Source organism: Spodoptera frugiperda, chromosome 17, assembly GCF_023101765.2.
Source record: "Spodoptera frugiperda isolate SF20-4 chromosome 17, AGI-APGP_CSIRO_Sfru_2.0, whole genome shotgun sequence".
In the NCBI taxonomy this organism is placed as follows: domain Eukaryota; kingdom Metazoa; phylum Arthropoda; class Insecta; order Lepidoptera; family Noctuidae; genus Spodoptera; species Spodoptera frugiperda.
This window is the reverse complement of record NC_064228.1, coordinates 6,867,430-6,895,141: the sequence shown is the minus strand read 5'-3', so window position 1 is coordinate 6,895,141 and position 27,712 is coordinate 6,867,430. Positions and strand designations below refer to the sequence as shown.

The window sequence follows — 27,712 nt, the reverse complement described above, 5'->3', positions numbered from 1 at the left end:
AAAAGGCGTGACGATACTTTTTTTAAATTAGATTTAACTGTTATCTTCCCGCCTAAATTCACAACCACTGTCAAACGATCAAACATCTGTCAGATGTGCCCAACAGTGCTACCAACCAAACAAACATAAAAAATAGGTCAACGATTTAAAAAAGACATTCAAAACAAATATTTGCAAATCTGACAGACGCTGACTGTATCGGACAAGATATTCGAAATTGTATAAAAAAAACTTCCGTTATTGGTGACTAAGTGATTATTAGATCACGTACAACAGAAACCACTGCTTTTTCTCTTTTTTTATTCAAATAAGCCGGTAAACGAGCAGACGGATCACCTGATGGTAAACAATCGCCGCCGCCCATGGACATTTGAAACACCAGAGGCGTTACAAGTACATTGCCGGCCTTTTGGGGGTTAGAAATTTAAGAGTTGTTGGGGAATCGTAGATTGGGAAGATTGGGGGGTAATTGGGCCTCCGGTAACCTCGCTCACACAACGCAAGCATTGTTTCACGTCGATTTTCTGTGAGGCCGTGGTATCACTCCGGTCGAGCCGGCCCATTCGTGCCGAAACGTGGCTCTCCCACATTTATGACTGTGTGGGAGATCGACTCGGAGAGTGAGAGAGAGAGAATTGAAAAAGGATTTGTCAACATTCCTACATGAAGCAACGGTTTTATTGCAACCTTATTGCAAAGCTATAAGATTGAAAATCTATTGTAGATATAATTTTAACAATATAGGGTAGCTTGATATGCGACAGGGATTGGTCAACATTCCTACAGATACGAGAAGCAACGGCTTGTTTGCAACCTTACCACTAAGCAATAAGGTTGAAAATCGATTGTATAGTTTAAACAATATAGGGTACCTTGATATGCTGTCAAAATATTTCGCTCTCATCATCTATGAAACAGCTTCACACGATAAAATATAGACGCGTCATATCGCTTCGTGAATAAATATGGCGGCCGTCTGTTTTACGTCAATATTATATTACATAGATAATATTACACGTTGTACGTTTATGTTATTATTGTATTTACGTACTAAAATGTATAGTAAGATAATTAAAATGGCATGGTATGTGATAACTGTTTTTATTTAGTTACTAGCTCCTTCGCGCGGTTTCACCCGCTCTGCTCGGCTCCTATTGGTCATAGCGTGATGTTTTATAGCCCATAGCCTTCCTCAATAAATGCACTATTTAATACAATAAAAAAGGTAATTTAAAAAACTAAAAAACCCGACTGCGTTTTTTTATAATATTTAAATGAAAAAACCCGAAAACAAGAAAATCATCGTAAAATTTAAGCAGTCGGGACCCATTCTAAATATAAAGATTTTGTGAGGGCACATACGGCTGGCTTTCTAGAATGGGTCCCGACTGCTTAAATTTTACGATGATTTTATTGTTTTAGGGTTTTTTCATTTTCATATTATGAAGAAACGCAGTCGGGTTTTTTAGTTTTTTAAATTACCTTTTTTATTTTAGTTTTATTATTTTTATATCTTGATATATATCTAGTGTCACTCTCACAGTAAATACGAATCTAACGACACCTCTCAAGCCAAAATCCATTGAGTCGTTTAGCTTAGAGAGTGAGCAATATTCGAATTTGGCGCCAAAAATCCGCCATTTTGTTTTTTTACACATTTTGATATATTCAGTGTCACTCTCACAGTAAATACGAATCTAACGACACCTCTCAAGTCAAAATCCATCAAGCCGTTTAGGGTAGAGAGTGAGAAATATTCGAATTTGGCGCCAAAAATCCGCCATTTTGATTTTTAAATATTTTGATATATCCAGTGTCACTCTCACAGTAAATACGAATCTAACGACACCTCTCAAGCCAAAATCCATCAAGCCGTTTAGGCTGCAGAGCGTGCCAAACAATTATACATACATACATATATACATACATACTCTCGAAAACATAACCCTCCTTCTGGCGCAGTCGGGTAATAAAAAGAATTATTTAACTCAGACCAGTAGTTCCTGAGATTAGCGCGTTCAAACAAACAAACTCTTCAGCTTTATAATATTAGTATAGTATAGTATAGTATAGATATATGATATTAGTATAGACTAGCGACCCGCCCCAGCATAAGTGCAATGGTGATATATTATGCATGTATTATACATATAAACCTTCCTCTTGAATCACTATCTATTAAAAAAAACCGCATCAAAATCCGTTGCGTAGTTTTAAAGATTTAAGCGTACAAAGGGACATAGGGACAGAGAAAGCGACTTTGTTTTATACTATGTAGTGATTTGGAGTGTAATCATGGAGTTTCATACCCTTCGTTGAGTTTAACTGACAGAATGACAGGCATGTTTAGGAATTTATGTTTGTTTGACGTTTAAAACATGTTTGGTCTTATTTGAATAAAAAGATGAGATGAGATAATACTTTCTGATTTAATTAAAATATCAGTTTTCTTGAAATCCTTGAGTAAGAGCTAGAACTCTTTGCTAGAACCTGCTGTAACATTACTCTTGTATCTATCTAAGTATTGATATCAATTTCTATAGTCCATGTTTCATTGAATTTTTTTATGGAATAAGGGACAAACGAGCATACCTGTCACCTGATGGTAAGCGATCAGCGCCGCCCATGGTCTACATGCTATAGGACTCTTCGACAAACCAGAAACAAACTCATGATGACGAATGAAAAAACCGCAACACCAAAGGAGTCACAGTTGCGTTACAGCCATTTTAAAAAGGAGTTCGTTTTAGGCAATTGGGTATGAACAGCCGTCCAAAAAATATGATGAATCAATGTTTAAACAACTGAATTTTCACCGACTCACAATATTATTATACAACACGAACCACAATGAATACTTAAAACACTATTTACTTCGTTTATTTGTTGTGTATATAATACACGTCGGTGCCATATCTTGCAATATTTGTTTTATGATTCGCTTGTTTATACATTCTTGGCCTACCTCTTTTAAAATGCATTCACTTGGAAAAAAATGCTTGCTTGCTCATTTTACGTTCTAGGAATTTATAGTCACTTCTATGAGCAGTCACTGTTGTTATATAATAGTATAGGTACATAGCAACGTCACGCCTTTTATCCCCTAAGGGGTAGGCAGAGATGCACATTATGGCACGTAATGCCGCAATACAATGTACACCCACTTTTCACTATTAGTGTTATAAGTCCCATGTAATAGGGGGTGAGCCTATTGCCATATACTGGGCACAATTCTAGACTCTGTGGTACTACTAAGACATTTTCTAAAAACTGAAGAAAGTCCAGTAATTATTTACCTGAGACTGGAAATGAAAACGGCAGTAGACCTTGTCCGACCAGTCGCAGCTACGAGTTATAATAATATAATAGTCTCCAGTCTAATATTTTAAAACAGAAACCTAATAGTCACGATGAAACTAGTTTTCATTTCAAAAAACCTCGAAAGCAGATACGATACGCACCGTGGGATAACAGTTGCCAACCTTGAAAAAATCATTTAGCAAACACGAGGGGAGATGACAATGACATCGGAACAGTGCTGGTAACTTGAGAAAACAAAAAAAAAGTCAAAAGGTGCGAAGACTACTTTCGAAAGGGGTGACAATACATGACACAGACCTTGAAAATTACCGGTTCACAGCGAATTTGAATCACAATGGGACGCCACCATTTATAATAGGATTTAATAAATAATTAATCGTATTTACGTCACGTAATTTGGCGTTTAATTCTTATGCGGGTTGGAGTTTTTGTCCGCCATTTTGTGTATTTTACCGCGTTAAATGGTAATAGGGCTGGCGACAGGGAAATGTGATGAATAAATGATGTCAGAATATGATATATTAAGTAGACTTGTGTGACTTAGGGTGTGTTAACAAAACGTGTGGTGAATGTATCAGCTGTTGAAGAAAAAAAAACATTACGTCTTCGATTAAGAACCTTCGCTTAGTATGAGTTTGTTTTACGTTTAACGAAATCGAAACGAGAGCGCTTTCGGCTGTGCTCTCGGGACTCTGATTGGCCGGCTCGTATAAACCAACCAATTAGAGCACCGAACGCGCTCTCGTTTCGATCCCGAAACGTAAAACAAACTCATACTAGGCCCTTACCTAATAATTTTATTCGATTTTGAAATTCGACTTTGTAGATTAGTAACTAGTCAAACAGCCCAGAAGAAACATAACATCGCACCTATTATGTTCATTATGTAATAGACAGAACGAGATAAACAAACGAACTGCTTTTCACCAGCCATATTGTCAGTTGCATAGTAAATAAGCGCGCAAATATTCAACAAAATACAAGCAGACATTTTAAAAGTACAACTAAATGTCTAGTTATTTGTTACCACAATTATGTCACTCAAAATAATACGTATGACCTAACACTAGTGCTTAAAATAATGACAAGGACGCTAGTCCGTTAGTCATTACTTCATTAGTCTAGAAAACGTGACAAATACATTAAAATAATATGAGTTTAAACATTTACTTTCAGATCCCCAGATGGTAAAACAAATGCCATATATTTGCATAATTTAACGCGACTGCAACGTAGGTATTTACTTTGTATTATCTGTACCCTTGACTTTTATGTGTCGCCATTTTGTTTTCAATAGTGATGTATTAGAATTAGTATCGATATCGATACTCGTAACAATCGTTTAGAAAAAATCGGTAATCGATTAAACTGGTTTTTAATATTGTTGTTTTTTTTTACGTTGCATTTAAAAATAAAAAAGATTATGTAACCTTAACATTGTTGACTTAAGTCGCGGCATTGACGATTCGATAATAAATAATTATGCCTTAATTATGCGACTCGATAATAAATAATTATGCCTTAATTATGCGTGACTGCTAACATTAAATACGTGTTCTATATTTTCCTTGTTTTTTGTATGTCATTTAAGATAATTTATCTCGCAAAGATGAATGCAAGGCTGAGATGTATAATTGCTTTAACTATGACTCATCACTGTTCAACAATGTCTTAATCTTTCCCAAATGATAGGTTTGGTAAGTAGGTTCCGAAAATACAATAGCTAGACTTACTTATCTAGAGAACAACTGGGAGTCTAGACAGACTAAGTACTATCTATGTACTGGATCTAGATTTAGTGGTCATGGAACCGTTGTACAATTGTTATAGACCTGGGGCCTTAGTCTGCTATTACAATTGTGTCAGAATGGTCGATCACTGATCAGTGCAAGAGGGACGGAGCTATACAACCTACATAGCTCCGTCCCTCTTGCACTGATCAGTGATCGACCATTCTGACACAATTGTAATAGCAGACTAGGGCCCCTGAACAGCGGTTGGAAATAGATATTACAGTCGTAGTTAGGACCATTTTATCTATATTTGTTGGCTAGGCTGTGTAGCTGTGTTTCATACATGTTGAGACAAGATGTTAGTAACTTTCAGAGCTGGATAGAAATGTATTTTTAGCTTTAAAACCTAGCATCTGTTTTAAACAATACCTGTAGAAGGATATAACATAACTATTAGCAATTTTAGACTTTGTAATAGAGAGTTTATTACTATTCCTAATACGATATCATGACAAAAATATTATTTTGAAATCTAATATTTAGATTTAGAGACATACTTTTGAGATACTGATTCTTCCCTGAGATACTGATTGGGCTTTATTGTTTCAGTAGATTTAATATTGTTCACTATGATAATAATTTGTTTCCTTGAAATGGCAATAGTTGGTAATGTATGGCAGGCTTTGTGAACTGAGATTTCTCATGGCTTAAAGTAAATCTCATACACCAATCAAAAACTGTCAAATTTTATAGTTAATTGAATTCCATTAACTCATAGTTGACCCAAAAGTCACAGTCAATAATCATGACGTTATCTATCATTACATAAACTAAGCATATAGTATTACAGCTGACGCTTAATTTATCAACTATATGTATACATAGACCACCCAAGCATAAATCTTTGTATAAAAATATTAGCACTTATCTTCAATATTAATTAAAATACCTAGCATGTTTAATTTATTAATTTAGTCATAAATATGTCATTTATATAGCATTAAAAAAAGGTGTGTCTACGAAATTCTTGAATGTTTTTTTTTTATAAACGAGCAGACGTATCACCTGATGGTAAGCAATCGCTCCCGACCATGGACACTTGAAACACCAGAGGCGTTACAAGTGCGTTGCCGGCCTTTTGGGGGTTAGAATTTAAGGGTTGTTGTTCGGGAATGTTTTTCGAATATTTGACAAAATAGTACGGAAATCAACTGCCTTAACGTCTTTTTGCACCGTACTAAGAACATCTGCCAAATGCTAACATGAAAACTAAATATTTGTACTATTAAAACACGAAAGGTATACAAACTCTATGCTGACGACCTCAAAGTATATATTATCTGTGGCGATTGTGCTATCTGTGATAACGGGCACAGATAATAATCGATATGCTAGTTACACTACTAACCTATACTTCGAAACCGGTTCCGTTATTTTTACTCTCGTTCGGTATTCGATAATTAAAACATTAAGATTAAAGATATATTATTCTAGTTTTGATAAATATTTCATAAGGAGATGTTGCGAAATATTGTTTTATACCTATTAGTGTATTATTTTTTTATTATAACGTCACGCCTTTAATCCCCGAAGGGGTAGGCAAAGGTGCACATTATGGCACATAATACCAATGTACACCCACTTTTCACAATCAATGTTATAAGTCCCATGTAATAGGAGGTGAGCCTATTGCCATATACCGGGCACATTTCCAGACTCCGTGCTACCACTGAGAAATTTTCGATAAACCGAAAAAAGCCCAGTAATATTTCGCCCGTAGCAGTAAGTAGTGTATTATTATCATATTTTTTATACTATGATGCAAATAATCGAAACGTGTTATGCAAAATACGGAAGCCTCCTTGAGACTAAGATAAAACCTAAAAAATAGTGTTTATATTGGTGCGAAGAAGTCATTTAGGTCAAGCTATATTTAAGATATTTCTTTTTCCTGTTTATATTTTTTTTATTAGCAATGTCTAGAACTATCCTTGCTGTGACGCCACATGACAGAAGTCGCATATATTAAGTTTACATGCGAATAAACATGGATAGAAAATTCCAACGAACAACAGTTGGGCAGAAAGCCCGACAGGTATGATCACCTCGCCTGATCGGAGGATCCTATTTTTTTTAGGGAACTTTACTCTCTATTCACTAAACTTGCGATAAGTCTCAAATGTCTATCTTATGATTTAACTACTATAAAAGACAAAATTTTGGCACGTTTTATACAGAGCAAAAATATATACGTCGAGAAAAAAAAATAATCCGACGAACACATAATTCAAAAAATTGACAATAAAATGAAACCATAGTTGCATGCTTCAACATCAAGTAACTAAATTAACTCTTGAATCACAAATTAAAGTTACAGCAACAACAGATTTTATTACTATCTATCGAATAGTTCAAATTCCTTACTTCGGCATTTGGCCTTCAACTTAATAGTACGTATTGGCGGTAGCTACCGTAATTTTATCCGTAGCTAGGCTTACCTACTATTAGTCAGACGTTATGAGAAAAACTAGCAATTTCCTCTTAAGACTTAAGTGGCTCTATATTTTTTATTATGTACATAAAAATTACTTGCAAGGAAACGTGGTTTTTATAATATATTCGAAATAAGTAAGACAGATTTAGGCACCAAACATAAAAAACATAGAATCACTAACAAAAATAAAACTATCGATAAAATTATCCTTCAATATTACGAGGATTTCACGTCACTAGATCTAGGCATGTCCCTAAACGACAAAATATTCATACTATTTGCCAATTGACAACTAATAAATCATAAATTATTTGAGTGCACCCGGAAACATACTAAAGCATTATAATTCCAAAGACTAAGCCGCCATCTTGGCATTAATAGCAAAACAGCAAACAGCGGAAAATAATTAAATAAAGGGAATATTTTAAGAATTCAATAAACACGACAAGAATAAATCCATAGGATTAAAACCACAACATTTTATTGAGCAAAAAAACATATCTTGAAAAGAGATGAAAGAAAAAAAATAGTAGATTTATGTCACATTAATGGGGAGTAGAATACAGATTTATTTCTAAAAATATTCGCTTAGAATATAACAAAAATATAAACGCTACGCTAAAACTGTCAAGTGGGCTGATTTGACAGCTGGGCAGGTCAATGACATTGGTCGGCGCGAAACGTAGATACGTTTAGTTGTCGTGTCGCCACAATTGTAATATGCGTAAATTAATAGTTTTCTTTGACATTTCTATCTATAGTCGAGAAGGAAACATATGTCTAATGTCTACTCCATTTACGTGACGTGTAAGAATTTGAAACTTATGACGGCATAAATTTTTGCGTCAAATAGCATACTTACTTCTCTAAAATTAGCTAGAAAAATTAAATAAATAAGTATATTGTCAAATTAATGAATGAAAGTAGGATTATTTTGGGATACTTTTTTATATTGAAATGTCAAAATAATTTATTTTTGACCAAGGAAACTACCCAATTGGGTTAAAGTAAAAGGCGGGACAAACATGGTGAATAAAGTATTAAATGCCAATTTTCAAATGTGTTAAGAGGCTAATATCACAAGAGATTTTTTTGCGATTTTGAATCATGTACATAATTCTATGTAGAATAATTCGGTGATTCCGAATATGTATGTAAACCGATTTTTATACTAAAAACTGATATTTTGTTTACTAAAATCATTATTAAAATAACTCAGAAAAGGACACTTCTTAAGCCGTGGATGTCTTCAAGCTGAAGATGATGAATAAAACGTACTAAAAGGAAAGTGGTTAGTTGTATCTTTCCAAGCAAAATGCCAAGCTATAGCAAACATTACGCAAACATTTGAAGTAGCTTGTTAAACAGCAGCGGTCTTAAATAGTTGACCAATCTAGCCTTTATCTGATAACGAACCACTATCGGAATAATACCTACAAACTATACTACATTAAATTGCGTAAGAAAGTAGAATTCATAGAGCAACGTCCATTTTTTACGATGTCCGGATACGATATCGAAACGGCTTTACAGAGAGATTCCATAAACATGACCTATTAAAAAAATACGCGTTCTATTTGAATTTGAATATCGAATAGAAGTTTCGATGCGCTGACACGATGCTCACATAGACGTAAACACATTTTTCTAACATTACATTTCATCACATCACATCATATATACAGAGTCATTTAATGATTTCTTAACCTAGTCCTTAGCAATTGTTTTCGATACAAAATCGCTACTAAAAAGGAATAGTTTAAGTAATCATTAAAATATGTATCCAAGTGCGGCAGTTAGACATTGTAATACTTGTTGGTTTAAAAAAAACATACAAAAACGTAAAGTAGCAATAAAATGAAGTTATTTACTGACAAAAAGACCTTCGTTTGTCTTCGTCTAAACGCTGTTGCTTAATGTACATATACTTCAAGCGACTGGCTTCAGTACCAGCAGTTTTCGTAATAATTATGTATACAGTCATAAAATATGAACAGTAAAATTATTTACGAAGCCAGCTAGGTATTCAACGGAACAATAAACTCTTGCACTACTATTCAAAAGTTAGTTAAAACATCGCCTAAAAAATGATTATTATTTGTTGCTATACTTGACATTTAAGGCCGCAAAAATTGCCCATTATAAACATTATTTGTCAAAAAAATAAACAACAATTTGTTTTCAAGGCCCATAGTGATAATAAATTATGATGAATACAAAAAAAAATCGATGCGAGATATCGATAGATAAAATTAAAATTATCTACCGATTAATTTTTGCTCTATCGCCGATTACTTATCGATTTTTCGAGTTAAATTCATTTGAATATCTATGTTTTTTTTATCTGTAACATTTCATTTCTTGCGAAACGAAAAAATAGTGCAAAACATTTTAAAATTTTCGGCGTTCCAACTGACAAAACAAATTTTTATGAAGGCCATTCTCAATGGAAAACAGAATATATTTATCTTCAAGAGAAAGTACCTAGATATAGAACATTGAGTAAAATATTAGGTTCGCAGCCAACAGCTAAGTCTAAAATAATCCCTTACCGCTCCACAGTTATTTTCGCTTTCTATAATAAACAACTGAGACACAAAACCGCTTAAAACATAAATATATTACGAAAATAAAACCGCGACGAAACAAAATGCACCGCAAAAAGAATCCACAAACTTATTTCTTTTTTTTCTTTCACTGTCACGTCACTTCGAAATTTGAATAAACGCCGATTATTTTATGCCAACACTTTTTCACAGGTAATGAATGAAAAAAAAATTTAGTAACACAGAAAAAATATGAGGAACGTATTTGATATTTTCTATTTATGTTTGATAAGTTTTAAAATAGTTTTTGAAGTAAATTCGTTGAGTGCCGACGTACCGTGTGTTATCGTTCAACGCGACTTGACTGCCGCGCTCTCGGGCTGAACTGAGCCGGCTCCGGCTTTCAAACTTTTATTTTTCCAACGCGCTGCTTTCCGAACGAGCGCAGTGTACGCGCGTTGAATCCTCTGCGAAAGGTGTCTATGTGTGCGTGTAGTGATGGGCTGATGTCGATAGATTTTTTGGTTGTTTTTTTAATTATTCTACCAAATGTCCTGTGAAACTGATTGGTTTTATAATTCTATTTTATTTTTATTATTTATTTTCAACTTTATTGCACACAGACATAAAACACATTTTACATTGTAATGATAATCAGAGTACAATGTTTTTTTTTCTAATTCCATTCTATTATATTATCTATTATTAGGTACATTATTAGGTATAACCAATTCTATTAGTTACTAGGTAAATAAGGAAATGTCATGTTTAAAATTAATAATATTATGATAATTTTATATTCTAGCTGTTGTAAAAATAAAAAACACGTTTGATACCTGTATAATAATAGAACGACTGTAACCATTTACTTGGTCATAAAATATGTATTTTACTTTATAATAGTAATTTAACTAGTCACAATATTACTGGAAAGGTCGTGATGTTTTCATCGTTAGTTAGGTTTGCAGTCACGTAAAGCTAACTATTACCTAATGGAATAAAAATGGAGGATGGTCACGAGTTACTAAATCTACATCTACACTAATACATAGAGCTGAAGAGTTTGTTTGTTTGAACTGCTAATCTCCGGAATTACTGGTCCGAATTGAATTATGTATTATTTTTGTGCTACATAGTCAATTTATGGAGAAATGTTATAGGCTATAAAACATCACGCTTTAATCAATAGGAGTCAAGTAGAGCAGCTAGTCAAAAATATTAAGCTGTTCTAATTGTTATTTCCACTACAATGAAATGTAGTTATTATTTTTTTACTTGTTGACAGAAACATTTTTACTCTATCAATTTTATAGTAAATTTTATTTCGTGGGATACTTTTCTCATTATCTCATTATTAATATTGTTTTAGATTTAAGTATAATACACTTACAAATGTAAGTGTATTATACTTAATTATTCTAAAATAAAATAATGCACAGGAAAAACTTAATTTAACATTTTATTCTCAACACTATTTTTACCAACATTAAAAAATCAGAGAAAGAATTATTAAGATCTTCTATCAAATTAATACAAAGTGCTAAACACTGCAACAATATCTGAATAAAACTAAAACATCTTACTTCTAAATTAACTAAATAAATAAGAAACCTAGTGATAGCTATAAAATATACAATTAACTTTAAACTAAATATAAAAATTAATCCTACAAAAGTCTTTCCCTAAAAAAATAACCACATCGATAAATCGAACGCCTCTCACTACACAGTAACAGTATCCGATATACACGTACACACCCACACTAACGCAAAAGTTGTAACTTTACGCACACGCACGCACAACGAGCTTTGCTTTGAGCTTTGCTACCAAAATACAATTGAAATTGACTCCTAACGCGTTAGAATTAGGGTTGATTTTACATTGTAAGTAAACAACCAGTGATGCACAACAGATTTTGAAATACCGAAATAAATGAATTTTGTGTCCTTTTCGTTTTATTTTCATATGTTCAGCAATTATGTACAGATTTTGTCTGTCTGTCTGTCTGTCAGTCTGTCCGTAAAGAGTTATGACATGCATTGCATACATAATATTGTTTGGATAAACATTTGTATTGTTGGAAAATATATTTTTGTTAAATTTTTACCTCAACAAAGTAATTGTTCAGTGAGATTCTTGTACTATAAGGCTTGGCTATAAGGTTAGGACATAGCTGGTACTAAAATATTCTTAACACTATCTGTATTATGTACAGCAACGTACGGTCCCACAATAAAAAATATTTCATTTGATTTGAGAAAAACATCGTTAACTTTGAAGAATTTAACTGCCCTGTGAAAGAATTAGATAGTCCTGTAAAATAAGTGTAGGGGAAAGTAGAGAGATCCAAGGAGCAATAAATGGAATTATAGTATGCAATCTGCGAAGTTTTGGACGAAATGTCGTTTTTCGTTGAATTAGAGTAGGCCCCCAGATCACGAGGCAGATCACCTATGCGCTGGACTGATCAAGCCGAATCAGCTACGGGAAATCCTCGGCCTAGGCAGTGACTACATAGACCCATCAAGAAACGATCCTTACATAGTTTAAGTTTAGAGAGGTATGTTTCGGCTCGACCGGAGTGATACCGCGGCCTCACAGAAATCTGACGTGCAAGAACGCTTGCGTTGTGTTTCGTTCTATGAGTGAGGTTACTGGAGCCCCAATTACCTCCCTTTCCAATCTTCCCAATACCCGATTTCCCAACAACCCTTAACTTCCAAACTCCCAAAATGCAAGCAACGCACTAGTAACGCCTTCAGTTTTTCAGATATCTATGGGCGGCGGTGATTACTTACCATCCGGTGATCCGTCTGCTCGTTTACCGACTTATACCATAAAAAAAATACCTCAGATATTGTTCTAAGAACTCCTTAGTACACACCTACAACTGCCTTCTCAAACGTCAAACAATTGACTAGATAAGCAGGCATGATAAGCTACTACACACTATGCTGAATGTCACGTGCTAAAGTAAGGCTTTATCACGTTTACATAAAGATTATTTTAGTTTGAAGTGCTGATAGACCATACTCAAATAGCCTGTGAGAGGCCAATGCTAGACTATTGGCCTCTACAAAGGATGGTTGTGACTATAAGGTCTTGTGTTTGATCCCTGGATTAATCAAAATATGTACTACACAATTTGGCTGCTGGGCTACGTGTGGCTCGTTCGATTCGGGTATGGCTTGAGTGTTATACACTTTTTTAAGTGGCGAAAATCCTTCTCTTTTCTTAAGCGAGACGAGTAGCAATGTCAAACACTTAACTGACTAAAAACCACCCCGTTCCTACTTCTGCCCTTCGAGCCGGATCCCGCTAGGTAATCCGCAGCTCCGGATCAGGCATCAGCCCTACTGGGCCCCATCTGTGGTGGTCTGATGGCTCTTTGAGCGCCACATGCACGGGTCTGATTCTGGTCAGGCGGCTAGCCACCTTTGCTCGCCGTCCGCGGACTCGCACTTACACGGTGGCCGGAATCGCGCGATCCCCGACATCCGGAGTGTCTCTCACGTCGGCCGGGGCGATTCGGGTTGGCTTGGGTTCTTATGTACTTATGAACACAGGAGAAAATCGTATAAGTAATGCTTATAAGGGTAAAACGCAACGCTTAAAAAATCATGTAAAACGAAGTTCTTTAGTCTTAAAAACAACAGTCTAGTATCTGATCTCATTCTGTAATACTATGCGTGCCTATAACCTAACTCCGTCTACACATCCTACATACCACTATGACCAGGTGGTAACTCTGACTTTCCTGGTAATCCACAGCCAGTCTCCTGACAATGGCGACAGGTGTCACCACTGTGTAGCTATTTCCTTACACTGTACACCTGCTTTGCATAATAATTTGACTAAACTGTTGATGGTACTGATTGTAATCTAAAGGCCTACCTTTAGATTTTAAACTTTTTCATACAATTAAATTTTCATAATTTTAAAGATTAAAATGCTTTTTGGTTTGTTTGTTACAACAATTTTCATGTTGGTATTTAAACGGATTTGTTTATTAATAGTAACTGCCGGCACTGCCGGCCAGCGGCTTTACCCGTGTTTCGGCCTTGGGTGAGGTGAGAGGGAGTGTCAGATTATTACTGACAAAAAACCACTCCGGGTCGAGCATCAGCCCTACTGAGCCTCATCTGGGGTGGTCAAATCACTTTAATTTATCCACAGTGTACACTGTACAGTGTGATCTACAATTTTAAAACAGTAATATGCCCATAGTCAGCTATGGTCTAATACTCATTAAGAATACCTTAGCCACATTATACTGGTTATATGCGGATTAATTTTAACAAACACGTAATGATTTGTTCAATCTCCGAAAATATTAAAACTATAGGTACTTTACTCACAACATAATATTGTCCTCCTACTATATAGTATGATGACACATAATAATAACATATAAAAGCAATAAACAGGAATGAATGACATAATACTATTATATTGTCTTTTATTAGTTCATCAATAGGTACTAAATACTAGAATGTACGCCTGGTGTGACTTAGTATCTGTTTGTTTACTGTTATGATTTAGTTATTTCATTGATTTTAATTAATTTTCGTATCATAATCTTGGCATTGCAACGGCTTGGCATCAAAGCTGGAGAATGATATCCCTTTGCGTTTTGACCATGCAGGCATAAATGCCCACTTTTTTTTCAGGGGTAAAATCCAATTACTTCTCACAGCTTGGGCGAAGAAATGGGGAGAAGAAAAGAAATAGAAACGGGGTGGTTTTTAGTCAGTAAGAGTCTGACACTCCCTCTAGCCTCGCCCAAGGCAGGAGAAGACATTGGATGATTTTCGCCCCTGAAAAAAAAAGATCACCTATACATAATTTAGACAAGAGGCAAACAAATCACAATCTTATTTGCAATCGAATTATCTACTCATAAATTTTCACCCACACTTCTCCAGAAACTCCAATCAAACACACAAACAGACAGACAAACAAACGAACGAAGAAAATGCATCTAAATTCTAAACCAGAAAAGCTGAGTCAGATGCATTAGTTCTCTCATCACGTGTACCTAACCACAGGGCTTGAGGCGACCATGTTGAGATTGTGAGCGGTGGGTGACATAACTAGATCCTTTGTTACAAATTAAGGAGTGCAAGGTTGAGTCATTCGTACTTAGGAATAGGTGTAGGTACTAGTGACCTATATAGTACTGTAGGTAGTTTAGAATAGAGATCAAGTGTTGGAAGTTTAAGTGTAGGAGAGCCATGCTTCGGCATGAATGGGAGTGATACCACGGCCTCAAAAAAACTGACGTGAAATAACGCTTGCCTTGTGTTTCGTTGTGTAAGTGAGGTTACCGGAGGCCCAATTACCCCCCCCCCTTCCCAATCTTGCCAATCCCCGATTCCCCAACAACCCTTAAATTCCTAACACCCACAAGGTCGGCAACGCACTTGTAACGTACTTGAGTTCTGGTTGCAATCAGGTGCTCCGTCAGATAGATTACCGGCTTATGAAAAGAAACATTCTTAAAACCATTTTATTTTCTCCTTGTGGATTACCGCGGTTCCATATCGAAGCAGGACCAGGAACGGGGTGGTTTTTAGTCAGTAACAGTCTGACACTCCCTCTCACCTCGCCCAAAACGGGAGAAGCCATTGGAAGATGTTCCCCCTTCAAAAACAAGTGTGAATTCTTTAAAATTTCCAATTTGGAATATCTTCGTGTTAAGGTATGGTAAGGTACAGCCCGCATCGTACGAATTCCGTATGATGTCATCAGCACGCATCGCCCGTAAACATTGCTGATGGTGCGGATCAGTGAACGCAGTTGTATGAGTTTCTATACAAGACAAACTAAAATCCGTTGCGTGCGATGCGTACGATGCGGGCCTGTGGACGCTTACCTTAAGTGTTGCCTTATATTCATGATGAACTAAATGACATACAATATTATAAGTAGGTACTTATAACAGCTAAATAAACTATCTTAGTCATGCATGTGTTAATTTAAATTTGTCCTTCACTTCATTTTAATAATATTTAGTACTCTTCAGTTACATTTTGTGGTCGGGAATTTTAGACGCAAAACCTTCGATCAACAATACCAACTTGTTGATCGAAGCGCAAAACTAACATTAGGTGTACCTAAACCACAAGCACAATAATAAATGTATGACATAAGAAAGTTGCATCATAGCTTTTTATTTATGTTTCATGTTCTAAATCACGTTCTATTTTAGCAATAATAAAAGCATTAGCGTAATAGCCTTGTTTGGCTAGTTTACTCCACACACCGTTGTCATAAAAGTTTAAGGTTCAAAATTGGCATTAAGTAGGTTGCAACGTAAATGAAATAAAATAAAAAATCATCAGCGTAAATAAAATAAAAAATCGCTACGAACGACCTCCTTATTATAAAAACTATATCATATTAAGGAAAGTAATAAAGAAGTAATTTGAATTTGAAACCTCCAGGAAAATAATGTAGATACTCATTTTTAAAAGGCTGGCAACTTGTCTATTTAAACTTGTTTTAACTATTTTTCGCGAATAAAATTTACGGAGCACTCAAAAACGCGTCTTCACTCAGCGGTTTTTTTTTTTTTTTTTTTTTTCAGCATCATCTTTATAATATTAGTAGGTATAGATAATGCTGATCGCTCATCACCGTTATTAAATTCTGTCTTATTATGTTAAAACAGGGTAAAGACTATTGCTATAACTATTGCTTTATCGGTAAAAATAATTCATTTGAATATTATGAGCTATTAACCTACAGAATTTTCATTTCAATTAACATTTTCCTCAACGCTACGCAACATCAGAAAAGAAATGCGCGGGAAACATTTGACAGCTCACTTTTTTTATTCGAATCATAGACCAAGTTGTTTATCATTCAGCCGTTCATAAACAGATAATATAAGTTAGGAGATACGAAGACAATTATGTCATTGAAGCATCATTATCTCGTCCAATATTATTGCAAACAATGAATAAGAATAATTCTTAGAATCATCTCCTTGTTATCTAGCCGTTAATGCAACAGTTGTTATTGTAAAATGCAGTAATTGTTGTATTTGTGCGGCGTCATTCATAATTTTATATGTTCAATGAAATCATCGTGGTTTGCTTGAGTAAGATGTGGTTTACCTAAGTTTAGCTTAGAAAACGTAGAATACCTAGTACCTAAAGTATATTATTATGAAGAATAATATCAATGCTGCTGTTGGTATTGTTGATCGAAGATGCTGCTTCGTTGGTCGTTTGGTCGCAAAGACAAGCAAGTGCGACCGGATAAGGGATCTCGGGTTAAATTCCCGGGCCGGGCAAAGTGTCTCTGGGCTTTTATATGGAATAAGCCGGTAAACGAGCAGACTCATCACCTGATGATGCAAGCAATCGCTGCCGCCCATGAACAGTTGAAACACTAGAGACGTTACAAATGCGTTGCAGGCCTTTTGGGGGTTAGGAATTTAAGAGTTGTTGGGGAATCGGAGATTGGGAAGAATGGAAAGGGGGCATGGACACCCATCCATAGGCGGCGGTGATTGCTTACCATCAAGTGAACCGTCTGCTCATTTACCGGCTTATAGGTACCATAAAAAACCTTAGTTTTTAAACTGACATGTCACTAACATTAGTATGTATTAGAACTCGAAACGGGACATTTTCCATGTTTTTCTATAATTTTCTATGAGTTTCCGATATTTCGGCACTGTTGCAAGCGCCATGATCATGGATGATGAAATATACCGTTTCGAGTTCTAATACTAAAAAAACTTAGTCCTCACACAACTAGATCAACGAGCCATATCAGTATTACTGAAGTTAATTACGACCGGCGACTCGGCGTCTATCCTTTACTAAATGAACCGTTGAAAACGAAACCAATTTATTATCCCTTTAATTTGTAATGTTATCTGTGACCTTAGAGTAATTAACTGGCAACATTACGTCGTACTGGTGTCATGTGCTGGCAACATTGACGCGGAAAAGAATGGATGGGGTAATTTAAAATGTAACGGCTAATAGCTATTCAAATTTAGAATAAGAATGATGACGGGGTATGAAAATTAAAAATCTATTAAGTCCATCAGGTAATGAAAAATATTAGATTTTTTTTCATATAAGATAACAATAACTATGTACATAGATAAAACGAATCAAAGTTTAGGAACTAAACTTTCGTAAAATATTAAAATATACGTCATTTCTACGTACCTGCAAACTTTACATGGAAGTGATGTCACGCGATATTTCAATTCAATATAATCTTTGAAAGTATATGTACTTACGGAAGTAAGTAATTAAAAAAATACGTGTCTAATGTTTTAAAATAATCTACAAGACGGACATTAGAACAAAAAATTTACATCTATCCTACTGTTAGGTATCTAATCTACAATCTGCACATTTGTAATTTCTTTGAATTCTGAATCATCTAACTGAATTCAATTCGTTGATCAAACAGATTATCACTGGGATTTCCAGACGACGAATATTTTAGAAATAATATCATGTACCTAGCCAAAATGTTTCCTGCTGGACTATCCTTAATGATATCTAAGAAGATCGCAGTTAAAAAGGTTTTGGCTACATATTACAAGTGACATTTTTATTCCTTTTAACTTTTGATGGGTCGACGTTTAGCTGCTATTTTGCCTGATGGTAAGTGATGATGCGGCCTACGGTGGAGCACGTCTGCCTATAAGCAGCCTATTCTCTTAGGCTTTGAAGATACCCAGGTTATCAGGAAACACGGACTCCGATTTATTTTTATATTTAATGGGTCAACGTTTGATCGCTATCTCACCTGATGGTAAGAGATGACAGAAGTCACACATTTTTTTACGGGGGAAAGTCATCCAACGGCTTTTCCCGCCTTGGGTGAGGCAACAAGAAGTGTCAGGCTCTTACTGACTAAAAACCATGCCGTCCATACTCCTACTTTTCGATCCGGAGCCCCGGTAACCTGTTTCGTTGATCCGTAGCTCCGGATCTAATCTAACCTAACCCAGGATCTATTTAAGAAAGAAACTTCGGTGAGTAGTTTTCTCACTCGCAAGTCCAACACACCCACGTGAAGAGCAGCGGTTGTGACTTATTTTACTTTAACTGATAGCTACTGCCTCGTTGGTCGAGTGGTCGCAAGTGCGACTGCCGAACAAGGGGTCTCGGGTTCGATTCCCGGGTCGGGCAAAGTATTACTGGGTTTTTTTGGATTTTCGAAAATTTCTCAGTGTCAACACGAAGTCTGGAATTGTGTCCAGGATATGGCAATAGGCTCACCCCTATTACATGGGACTTATAACACAAAATGGTGAAAAGTGGGTGTACATTGTATAGCGGCATTACGTACCGTAATGTGCATGTGCACCTCTGCCTACCCCTTCGGGGATAAAAGGCGTGACGTTGTGTGTGTGATAGCTGACTTTCTTTAGACAGTCCGTCTGCTCTCGAACAATACCTTATTTATTAACCTAAAGTCCTGTTATCACATTCGCCATTCCTTTATCAGGAACGCTCCTATGACGCAACTGTTCTTAAATTAACATTGACACCACGACCTTACATTATAATAGCACACGTCTGATAGGGCTTTATAAAAGGACACACAGCTCGTCAAAATATACTAAACAGGACAATCGATTCTCGCTTTTATAACCAGAAGACATAAAGTTGAAAATGTAATCAAACGGTGTAAAACTGACAGCATATGAAGTTATACGAAATTCGAATTACAAATTTTCTCAAACAGGATTTGGACTGTGTAGTAAAGTGATAAGGTTGTATATCCATTGCAGATGTTTAACTATTTAGTATACCTTCTTAAGCTGCCAGTACCTGAGTAACGTGTTAAAAAATTAGTGTACTTACACCCACACATTGTAGGGTAATGAGGTATACCATTAACCTAATTTGTGATTAAAGTTAACCAGTCCCTTTTAATAGGTTAAGCAACATAATAGGGCTCAAATCTAAAGTATGAACTGTTAATTACTATATTTTGAAAATGAATAATAAGTCATCCACTTCTACATACATGACTCATCAATTCTTCTTCATTTTTCTGACTATAGGCTCCTGGTATGGCTTGAAAATAGTCGAGTTAACTCGTTGAAGAGTTACCAAATGACCTATTGCGGGTTACCAGGGCGTCCTGCTCGAAGCAAGAGTAAGAATGGGGTGAGATTTTAGTGCGTAACAGTCTGCTGCTCCCTCTCGCCTTACTCAAGGCATTAATAATTTCCTCCTACAAAAAAATCTTGAGAAAGCGTAGTCCTGGTAATGAAAGATTTTATGCCTTCCCTATATGAGAAGATACCTTTCCCTACAGTCTTTTTTTATGAAATAGGGGGCAAACGAGCAGACGGATCATCTGATGGTAAGCGATTAGCGCCGCCCATGGACACCCACAACACCAGAGGAGTAACAGGTGCGTTTGCCGGCCAATTGAGGTGATTTCCAAGCTGATAGGCATCGACTTAAGTACTCAATTCTACATTACATCACCCCACCTAACACCTAATCCTAGCCAATTTCACCTTGAAGCAATGACGTAAACCAAACCTTATTATCCTAAACCCTTAATCCACCATCTTAACTCCTCAAGGCATGTAACGTTGATGCCCGAATACTCAAACGCTACTCAATTTTAAGACGCTCTCAAATGTATTACTGTCACTATAATTTTTTTTATTTATTTTTTTGTTTTAACGTTGCCCCACGTCAGCATTTTCTCCTGTGTCGTAGGTGCGTTTACAAACATACAAGTTCACATATACATGACACCCAAACCCGAAACAACAATTTGTGGATCACACAAAGAATTGCTCCGTGCGGGAATCGAACCCGCTACCCGTTGCGCGGCAGCCAGTTGCCCAGCCACCGCACCAACCGTGCAGTCAAATTCTTTATAAAATGACAGAGATAGCACGATATTTAAGTACAACTTAAAATTGAGTAGCGTTTGAGTATTCGGGCATGAGTCTATTATTAGCAACATACCTATGACGTGTAGTAAGCTTTCTACATAACCAATAAGGCACCGGTAAGGTGCCACACATACTGAATATGTAAGCCATTTAATTTTAGTTACACTCATAAATCTAATCCTACTAATGTTATAAATGTAAACGTTTGTTAGGTTCTGTTTGTATGTATATTTGTTGCTTAATCACGTCAAAATGGCTGAAGGGAACGGGATGAAAGGACCATGCCCATTTTTGCCCCAGAAACGCCCAGATAAAGTAAATTACAAGATTGAGGTAATAAATAAAAATTTTAATTAAATTGTTAATTTTAAGTCCTAAGAAGCACTGGATAAAAAATAAAAAAAATACGACTTTTTGTTGACCACCGATCGGGGCTTTTGACAGAATAATGTTTCATTCATGCTTTTTGCATTTATCACGGTCTGGAATCATGTCTTTTGGCCGGTTTATTCACTCGTTGTGTTTTTACAAATTATTTTGAATAATGATAAACTAGTATTATAGTGTTGCTGTTTTATTTGTATATTAATGATACTATCGGTAAGATTAACTTCATAATAAGTAACCGCATGTAAATTATCTTACTAGTAAAAAATATGAAACGTTATTTTTTTTAACATCTTTTAAGACTGGCAACACTGATTCATTCATTCACTCTGCGTCTGCTGCTGTGTTTACGTTTACTCCGATTGTGCTTTTCCGTTCAATTTAAAATCTACTTCGGCTACGTTTTATGGATATTGATAGTGTCGTTTTATTCAGTGACTTCGGCTTTTCTTATACGGACTTCGTTGTGTTTTGTGATTTGGACTTTTCGTTTGTGACACAAAATGTTGCGTTGCTTGAACTGTGGGTTACGCGTTCAACGCATACAGAGGCATGTTGTTACAACTTTGCCTCAAGAGTTGCTAATTATCTTGTCTATTTGGCTGAGAATTGAATATGTAAGTATCATTATTATATACATTCAGAATCTGCAGGACGGTTATACACGGTGTAGTTTTGAAACTACAATATATCAGAAGATTGTAATAAAACTCATAAATAATTATGTAAAAATACGATACTTCGTCAAAAATCAATAATACTTTATAATACTTGTTATTTTATTTTTCTAATTTTAACTGATTTTCAGAATAACTAACATAATTACCTTCTGAAATATCGTGCAACTTCAAAACTATACCTTGTATAGAGTATGCATGCACGATAACTTGAAACGTGACTGCGAGAAAAATATATTACTTAATACAGTCGAACTTCAACTCTTATCGTGGACGTGTAAAATATTTTTTTTGTTTTCTTAGTTAATCATTTCTTATGGTATGTGAGACCTACTAACACCGACTGTTTTGTTTTCAGCTCCCTATGGAAGATGTAATATGTCATGCATGTTATGTATTCTTACAAAATGCTGATGTAAACACACCAAGAATATTAGGTCATACTAATATCTGTGCTGGCTGTGGCTGTTCTTTGAATGAAGCTAGACTTCATTCTCTCGAAGAAAATGGACCATTATATGATTTTTTTCCATGGATTAGATCAGTGCAGGTATTTATCTAAATCCTTAAACACCTATTAAGTACTACTTACATTGAATATGATTAATGGTAATGACACATAATTATAACAATTTGGAAAATAATCCTTATAACTATATCAGTGGTAATAGTTTTTACAATGACAATCATTTTATGCATTTTTTTAATATATTCAAGTATGATAAATGTCAGAGCTCTCTTAATTTGCATTATATTGTTTATTCAACTTAGTAAATCAAGAGATTGTGTATTTTATATTTTTTAACACTGCTTTATTTTTAACAATCATAAATATTTTCAGAATGGAAGAGATAGCTATGCTGTTTGTCATAATTGTTGGCGGCGAGCTAGCCGACAATTTGAACAAGATTCTCAACGAGAAATGGCTATACCACAATTGCCACCTGTACCTGCTCCTGCTCCAGCACCTGCCCCTGCTCCGGCACCTGCCCCTGTCCCGGCACCTGCACCTGCTTCTGCCTCTCAGCTGGGCCAGAGATCAGTTGGAATGGTCAATTTACCTCATTACAAGAGAGCTGCTAGTACATCAAGACACTGCATTTATTCCGACTGCGGTTATGTACCTATGCATTTAATACCAACATTTATTAAAAATATGTTAATTGTAGATTACAACTATTATGTGCCCCGGTATTCACGTGTTTGCCATCACCATTTGTATTCTAATACTTGGCGTGAATTACCAGAACAATCATCTTCAATATCAAGTTTTAGTATAAATCAAATAGAAGATTTAGTTAATATGGCAAAACAAAAAACTGTCACATTTAATTTTGAATGTGTTGAAGAAATGCCCAACCACATATGCCATTATTGGACTGGACTGGAAGTGTCTGAATTCATTATTTTATTTAATGAGTTACCTTTAGCTAATCAGGTACCATCACCAAAATCTGCTTTGGCTATCTTTTTAATTAAAATGAGGACAGGGGACAGTAACAAGAGATTGTCTTCATTATTTAATATACCTCGATCAACTATGGAGAGGCACATGAACATTGTACGCTTATGTTTTATGGAACATTTTGTACCATTACATATTGGATTGCAGCATCTTAATAGAGAAGATGTCATAAGAAGAAATCTGAGTATTCCAAATGCTTTGTTTGGCAATCCAAATGGCTCTGATCAAACCAGACCTGCAATCACAATATGTGATGGCACTTACATATATATTGAAAAGAGTTCCAATTATTTCTATCAAAAGGAAACTTATAGTTTACACAAATATGTGAACCTCGTTAAACCATTTCTTTGTGTGTGTACAGACGGGCACATTATTGATGTGATCGGCCCTTATGCTGCCACTCAAACCGATGCAGAAATAATGAAAGATTTATTTACTGATGAATCTGGACCCATGCGATCATTTTACAGAGAGGGAGATGTATTTATACTCGACCGAGGATTCAGAGATGCGATCCCACTGTTGGAGGCCTGTAATTATAATGTGCAGAAGCCTGAGTCGTTAAATGAGGGAGAACGACAACTAACAACTATTCAGGCAAACAAAAGTCGATTAGTGACATTATGTCGATGGGTAGTGGAAGTAGTCAACGGACGATTTAAAAGGGACTTTAAATTATTTCGCCAGGATTATTTTAATAGAGCTCATGCACATTTAATGAGTGATTTTAAAATTGCAGCTTCATTAATTAACAGATTTCACCCCACGCTTCAAGATCGGCCAGATGCTTCTCTTATTATAGAAAGAGCCTTGAGGTATCAACATACTCCTAATTACTTAGCAGAATTTGTAACAAATTATAATTTAAACAGGCGATCGGTTATGTTTAGACGCATAGACGGCAGGTTTCCTCAATTAAATATATTTCCCGTATTTAGTTACTCAGAATTGATTATTTTCGCATTGGGCCCATATCAGGTAAAACAAGCACGATCATATTATGGCGAACATGTTCGACAAAATGGCTTGTATGAAATTGAAATATGTCCTGAGCTGGAACACTCTGAAGAAATGGTTGCGGCCGTTGGAGGATATAGACCTTATTTATTAAGGGGTCGAATCCAGTCGCGCCATATTGGTCGGCGTAAATATTTTACGTATATTTTAATTGACACTCAGCCCTCGAGTAGTAATTGCTTAGATGCAATATTAGGTTACTGTTGCAACTGTCTCGTGGGTAACAGAACAGTGGGATGCTGTTGCCACGTTATGGCCATAATATGGTATTTGGGTTGGGCTAGACACCAAGACAATATATCGCCGCCAGCATCATTCTTAGACAATATATTACTTGTAATTGAAGAATAAAACATTTAACACTTATACTGCTTTTTTATTTTATTCGAAACTTGTACTCAATCGCCACAAACCTTGAATGCAGCAATAGATCAGTATTTTATCAGTCAGAGAACATTATTTTACCCCATTTAATTGAAACAACCTAAGTATTAGATCTGTTAATAAAATAATTATTGTAAATGCTTACAGATCAGACAGTACCTACCTAATACAAATGTTGGTATTTTTATTTGCCTTTAAGTCAAGCAGTTAATTGATGTCAAATATAAAAATATAGTTTAATACAACCCGTTCTATTTTATCACAATATGCTTTTATAAAAGCATCTCATCAAAAATACCCATTTGTTGTGAGTCATTAGTCTCTTTCCATATTGAGTTCTGTTTACTCGAGTACAAGTTTTGCATCGAACCTAATCGTTTTCACATTTATATTGACACTATACTATGGAAACAAGACTAGTAGGTAGACGTAGGCCAGATCAGTGTCCTTTTATACTTAAATATAAGTGATGATCATGAAGTTCCTAATAAAAAACTAATAGCATTGCTGTCCGTAAACGATACAATGCATATAAAATATCAGTAGTAAGTTATCATGTTTAATATAGAATTACTTGTGAATCGGTGCTTTAAATGACATAAAATCTAGATATTATAAAAATACTATTAAAAGGCTATCATATGACATAGGGCTGCAATTTGGGCATCGCATGACAGTGCTGACTTTTAGCTCCATACTAATATGGGCATGGTCCTTTGGAATAGGGCTACCCCTGTTCCACATAGTGGACAGACGACCTAGCAGCAAAAAAATGTAAACACGTTCAAGAATACTTTTTTTATGGTATAAGGCGGTAAACGAGCAGACGGATCACCTGATGGTAAGCAATCGGCGCTGCCCATGGACACCCGAAACACCAGAGGCGTTACCTTAACAAGTGCGTTGCCGGCCTTTTAAGGATTAGGAATTTAAGGGCTGTTGGAGAATCGGGGATTGGGGAGATTGGGAATTGGGCCTCCGAGAACCTCACTTACACAACGAAACACAACGCAAGCGTTATTTCACGTCGGTTTTATAGTAGAAGAAGTATGGCTCTCCCACACTTATACTCTAAGCGGCCTGGTGATCAGACCATGAAGTAAGTACAAAGGATCAAACCTAAAAGTCATGTATAAATTCGCATTCCTACTGTGAAAGTCACTACATAATGTAATATACTACCTACTTAGACGTAAGTAGCAATAAAATGAAAGTAATAAACCAAGTAAATACACAGGGAAATACTAGTTTAACTAAATAGCTACGTGAGTAAATTAATAATGAATAAAACGTACTATTTTATTACGGTATTAGCATAAGTATTGCTAAGTACATACATACATACCTATGTATATAACATATACCTACCTGCTTTGCTTTTTTACCGTTTTATCCGTGAATCTGGGTGGTCTCTCCAGGAAAATAACTTTTTTGGAGGGGGGAAATTCATACAGTGACTTCTCCCGCCTTGGGTGATGCGAGAAGGAGTGTCAGACTCTTACTGACTAAAAACCACCCCGTTCCTACTCCTGCTTTTCGAGCCGAAGCCCCGGTAAACCCGCTAGGTAGTCCGTAGCTCCGGATAATTTCGGAACCTAGGTTTAGTCATTATACTGAGTACCTATGGTAATTTATCTCCTTATTATATCTATAATTTCCTTAACTCTGTGGCTAACCACAAATGAGGTTCTAAAACGCAAAACTTGATAAACCTTTCACCGCATATCACGGTATACTAAACTACAAAATTCTTTGATCGATTTTGGGCTTTGATTAGAAAGTTAGAAGGTTGGTAATTGCGTGAAGAAATTAGATAGATTAGGAATTTAGGATAGTTTGATGTGCTGTTCTTAGGTTTAGGATTAGACTTTTACGCTTTCGTAATTTAGTTATCTTAGGTATACTATATGCTCTAACCATAGTCTCGTTGTAATTTCGGGTTCCTGGTTCATGTAAAGTAGTAAATAGGTGCATGAGTATCGGGTTTGCGCCAGACGGTGATAACGAAGTAGAATACGTGAACACCCAATCTCTTCATGTGTGTGTCGTAACAGGACTAAAGGACTACGTATGACGGATCAGGCTGCAGATTACCAAAACCTTTTCAAATGCCATGCTTAAAGAGGAGAGACTCAAAGTCAGAGTCCAATTCAATTGAACCATAAATAGGTACGTTTTGAAATATAAACAAATACATAAATAAATAAAAGTCTGTCCATCAATGAAGCTTGGTGCTAGTTCCAAAGTACCTATAGCTTCGAGAATCCAAGAGGATTAGCCTTAGTCTAATTATAAATCCCCACATAAGAATATGGCAGCCTATATTTCAGCAACGGCCATTGAATATTGACGACACATCAAAACATATCAACTAGAACAAAACCAGATTAACCTATATATAACGCCTTCCATATTAAAATAGCAATCATTAGCATTCTTACCGCAATTGTCATAAATTCAGGAACAACAATAATTTATTTTTTATTACATTTTAATTTCGTATTCTATGTTAGGAAAGCTGACTTAGGTGCCCTAAATAGCATCTAGACTGCAAGAAAGTAGCTAGCGGCACGGTTGATGTCATGTTAGGCACTATGGCTGTCGATTGAGTGAATTGGAAGTGGTGTAGGGTGACTGTGATTTTTTATTTGATAGGACAGGATATTTATATGTGGAAGAGCCATGACTTATTCGTCAACTCGGCCGCAATAAACTCGTCCGCGAGGTCGAGTCGGGAAATTCAAAAATTAATTATTTTTTTATTATGCATCTCGGCCGA

At 35.7% G+C, this 27,712-nt stretch overlaps 2 protein-coding genes across 5 annotated transcripts in view; one reads left to right on the top strand and one right to left on the bottom strand.

Annotated features, from left to right (window-relative positions):
* Positions 1-10,578, bottom strand: part of LOC118276825 (neural cell adhesion molecule 1) — a 181,233-nt gene extending 170,655 nt beyond the window's left edge. For 3 of the 4 annotated variants that reach the window (XM_035595394.2, XM_050699953.1, XM_050699955.1), the window contains exon 1: positions 10,432-10,572. The gene's annotated coding sequence lies outside the window, so the exon portion shown is untranslated. Of the gene's footprint in view, positions 1-10,431 lie in introns of all 4 variants that reach the window. The other variant, XM_035595393.2, reaches the window with a different exon arrangement.
* A 10,696-nt stretch (positions 10,579-21,274) lies between these two features.
* Positions 21,275-24,915, top strand: LOC118276912 (uncharacterized). The gene is made up of 3 exons (XM_035595525.2): positions 21,275-22,004; positions 22,423-22,614; positions 22,906-24,915. The coding sequence occupies exons 1-3, from the start codon at positions 21,891-21,893 to the stop codon at positions 24,898-24,900; spliced, it is 2,301 nt and encodes a 766-aa protein (XP_035451418.2). The 5' UTR covers positions 21,275-21,890; the 3' UTR covers positions 24,901-24,915.
* The last annotated feature ends 2,797 nt before the right edge of the window (positions 24,916-27,712 follow it).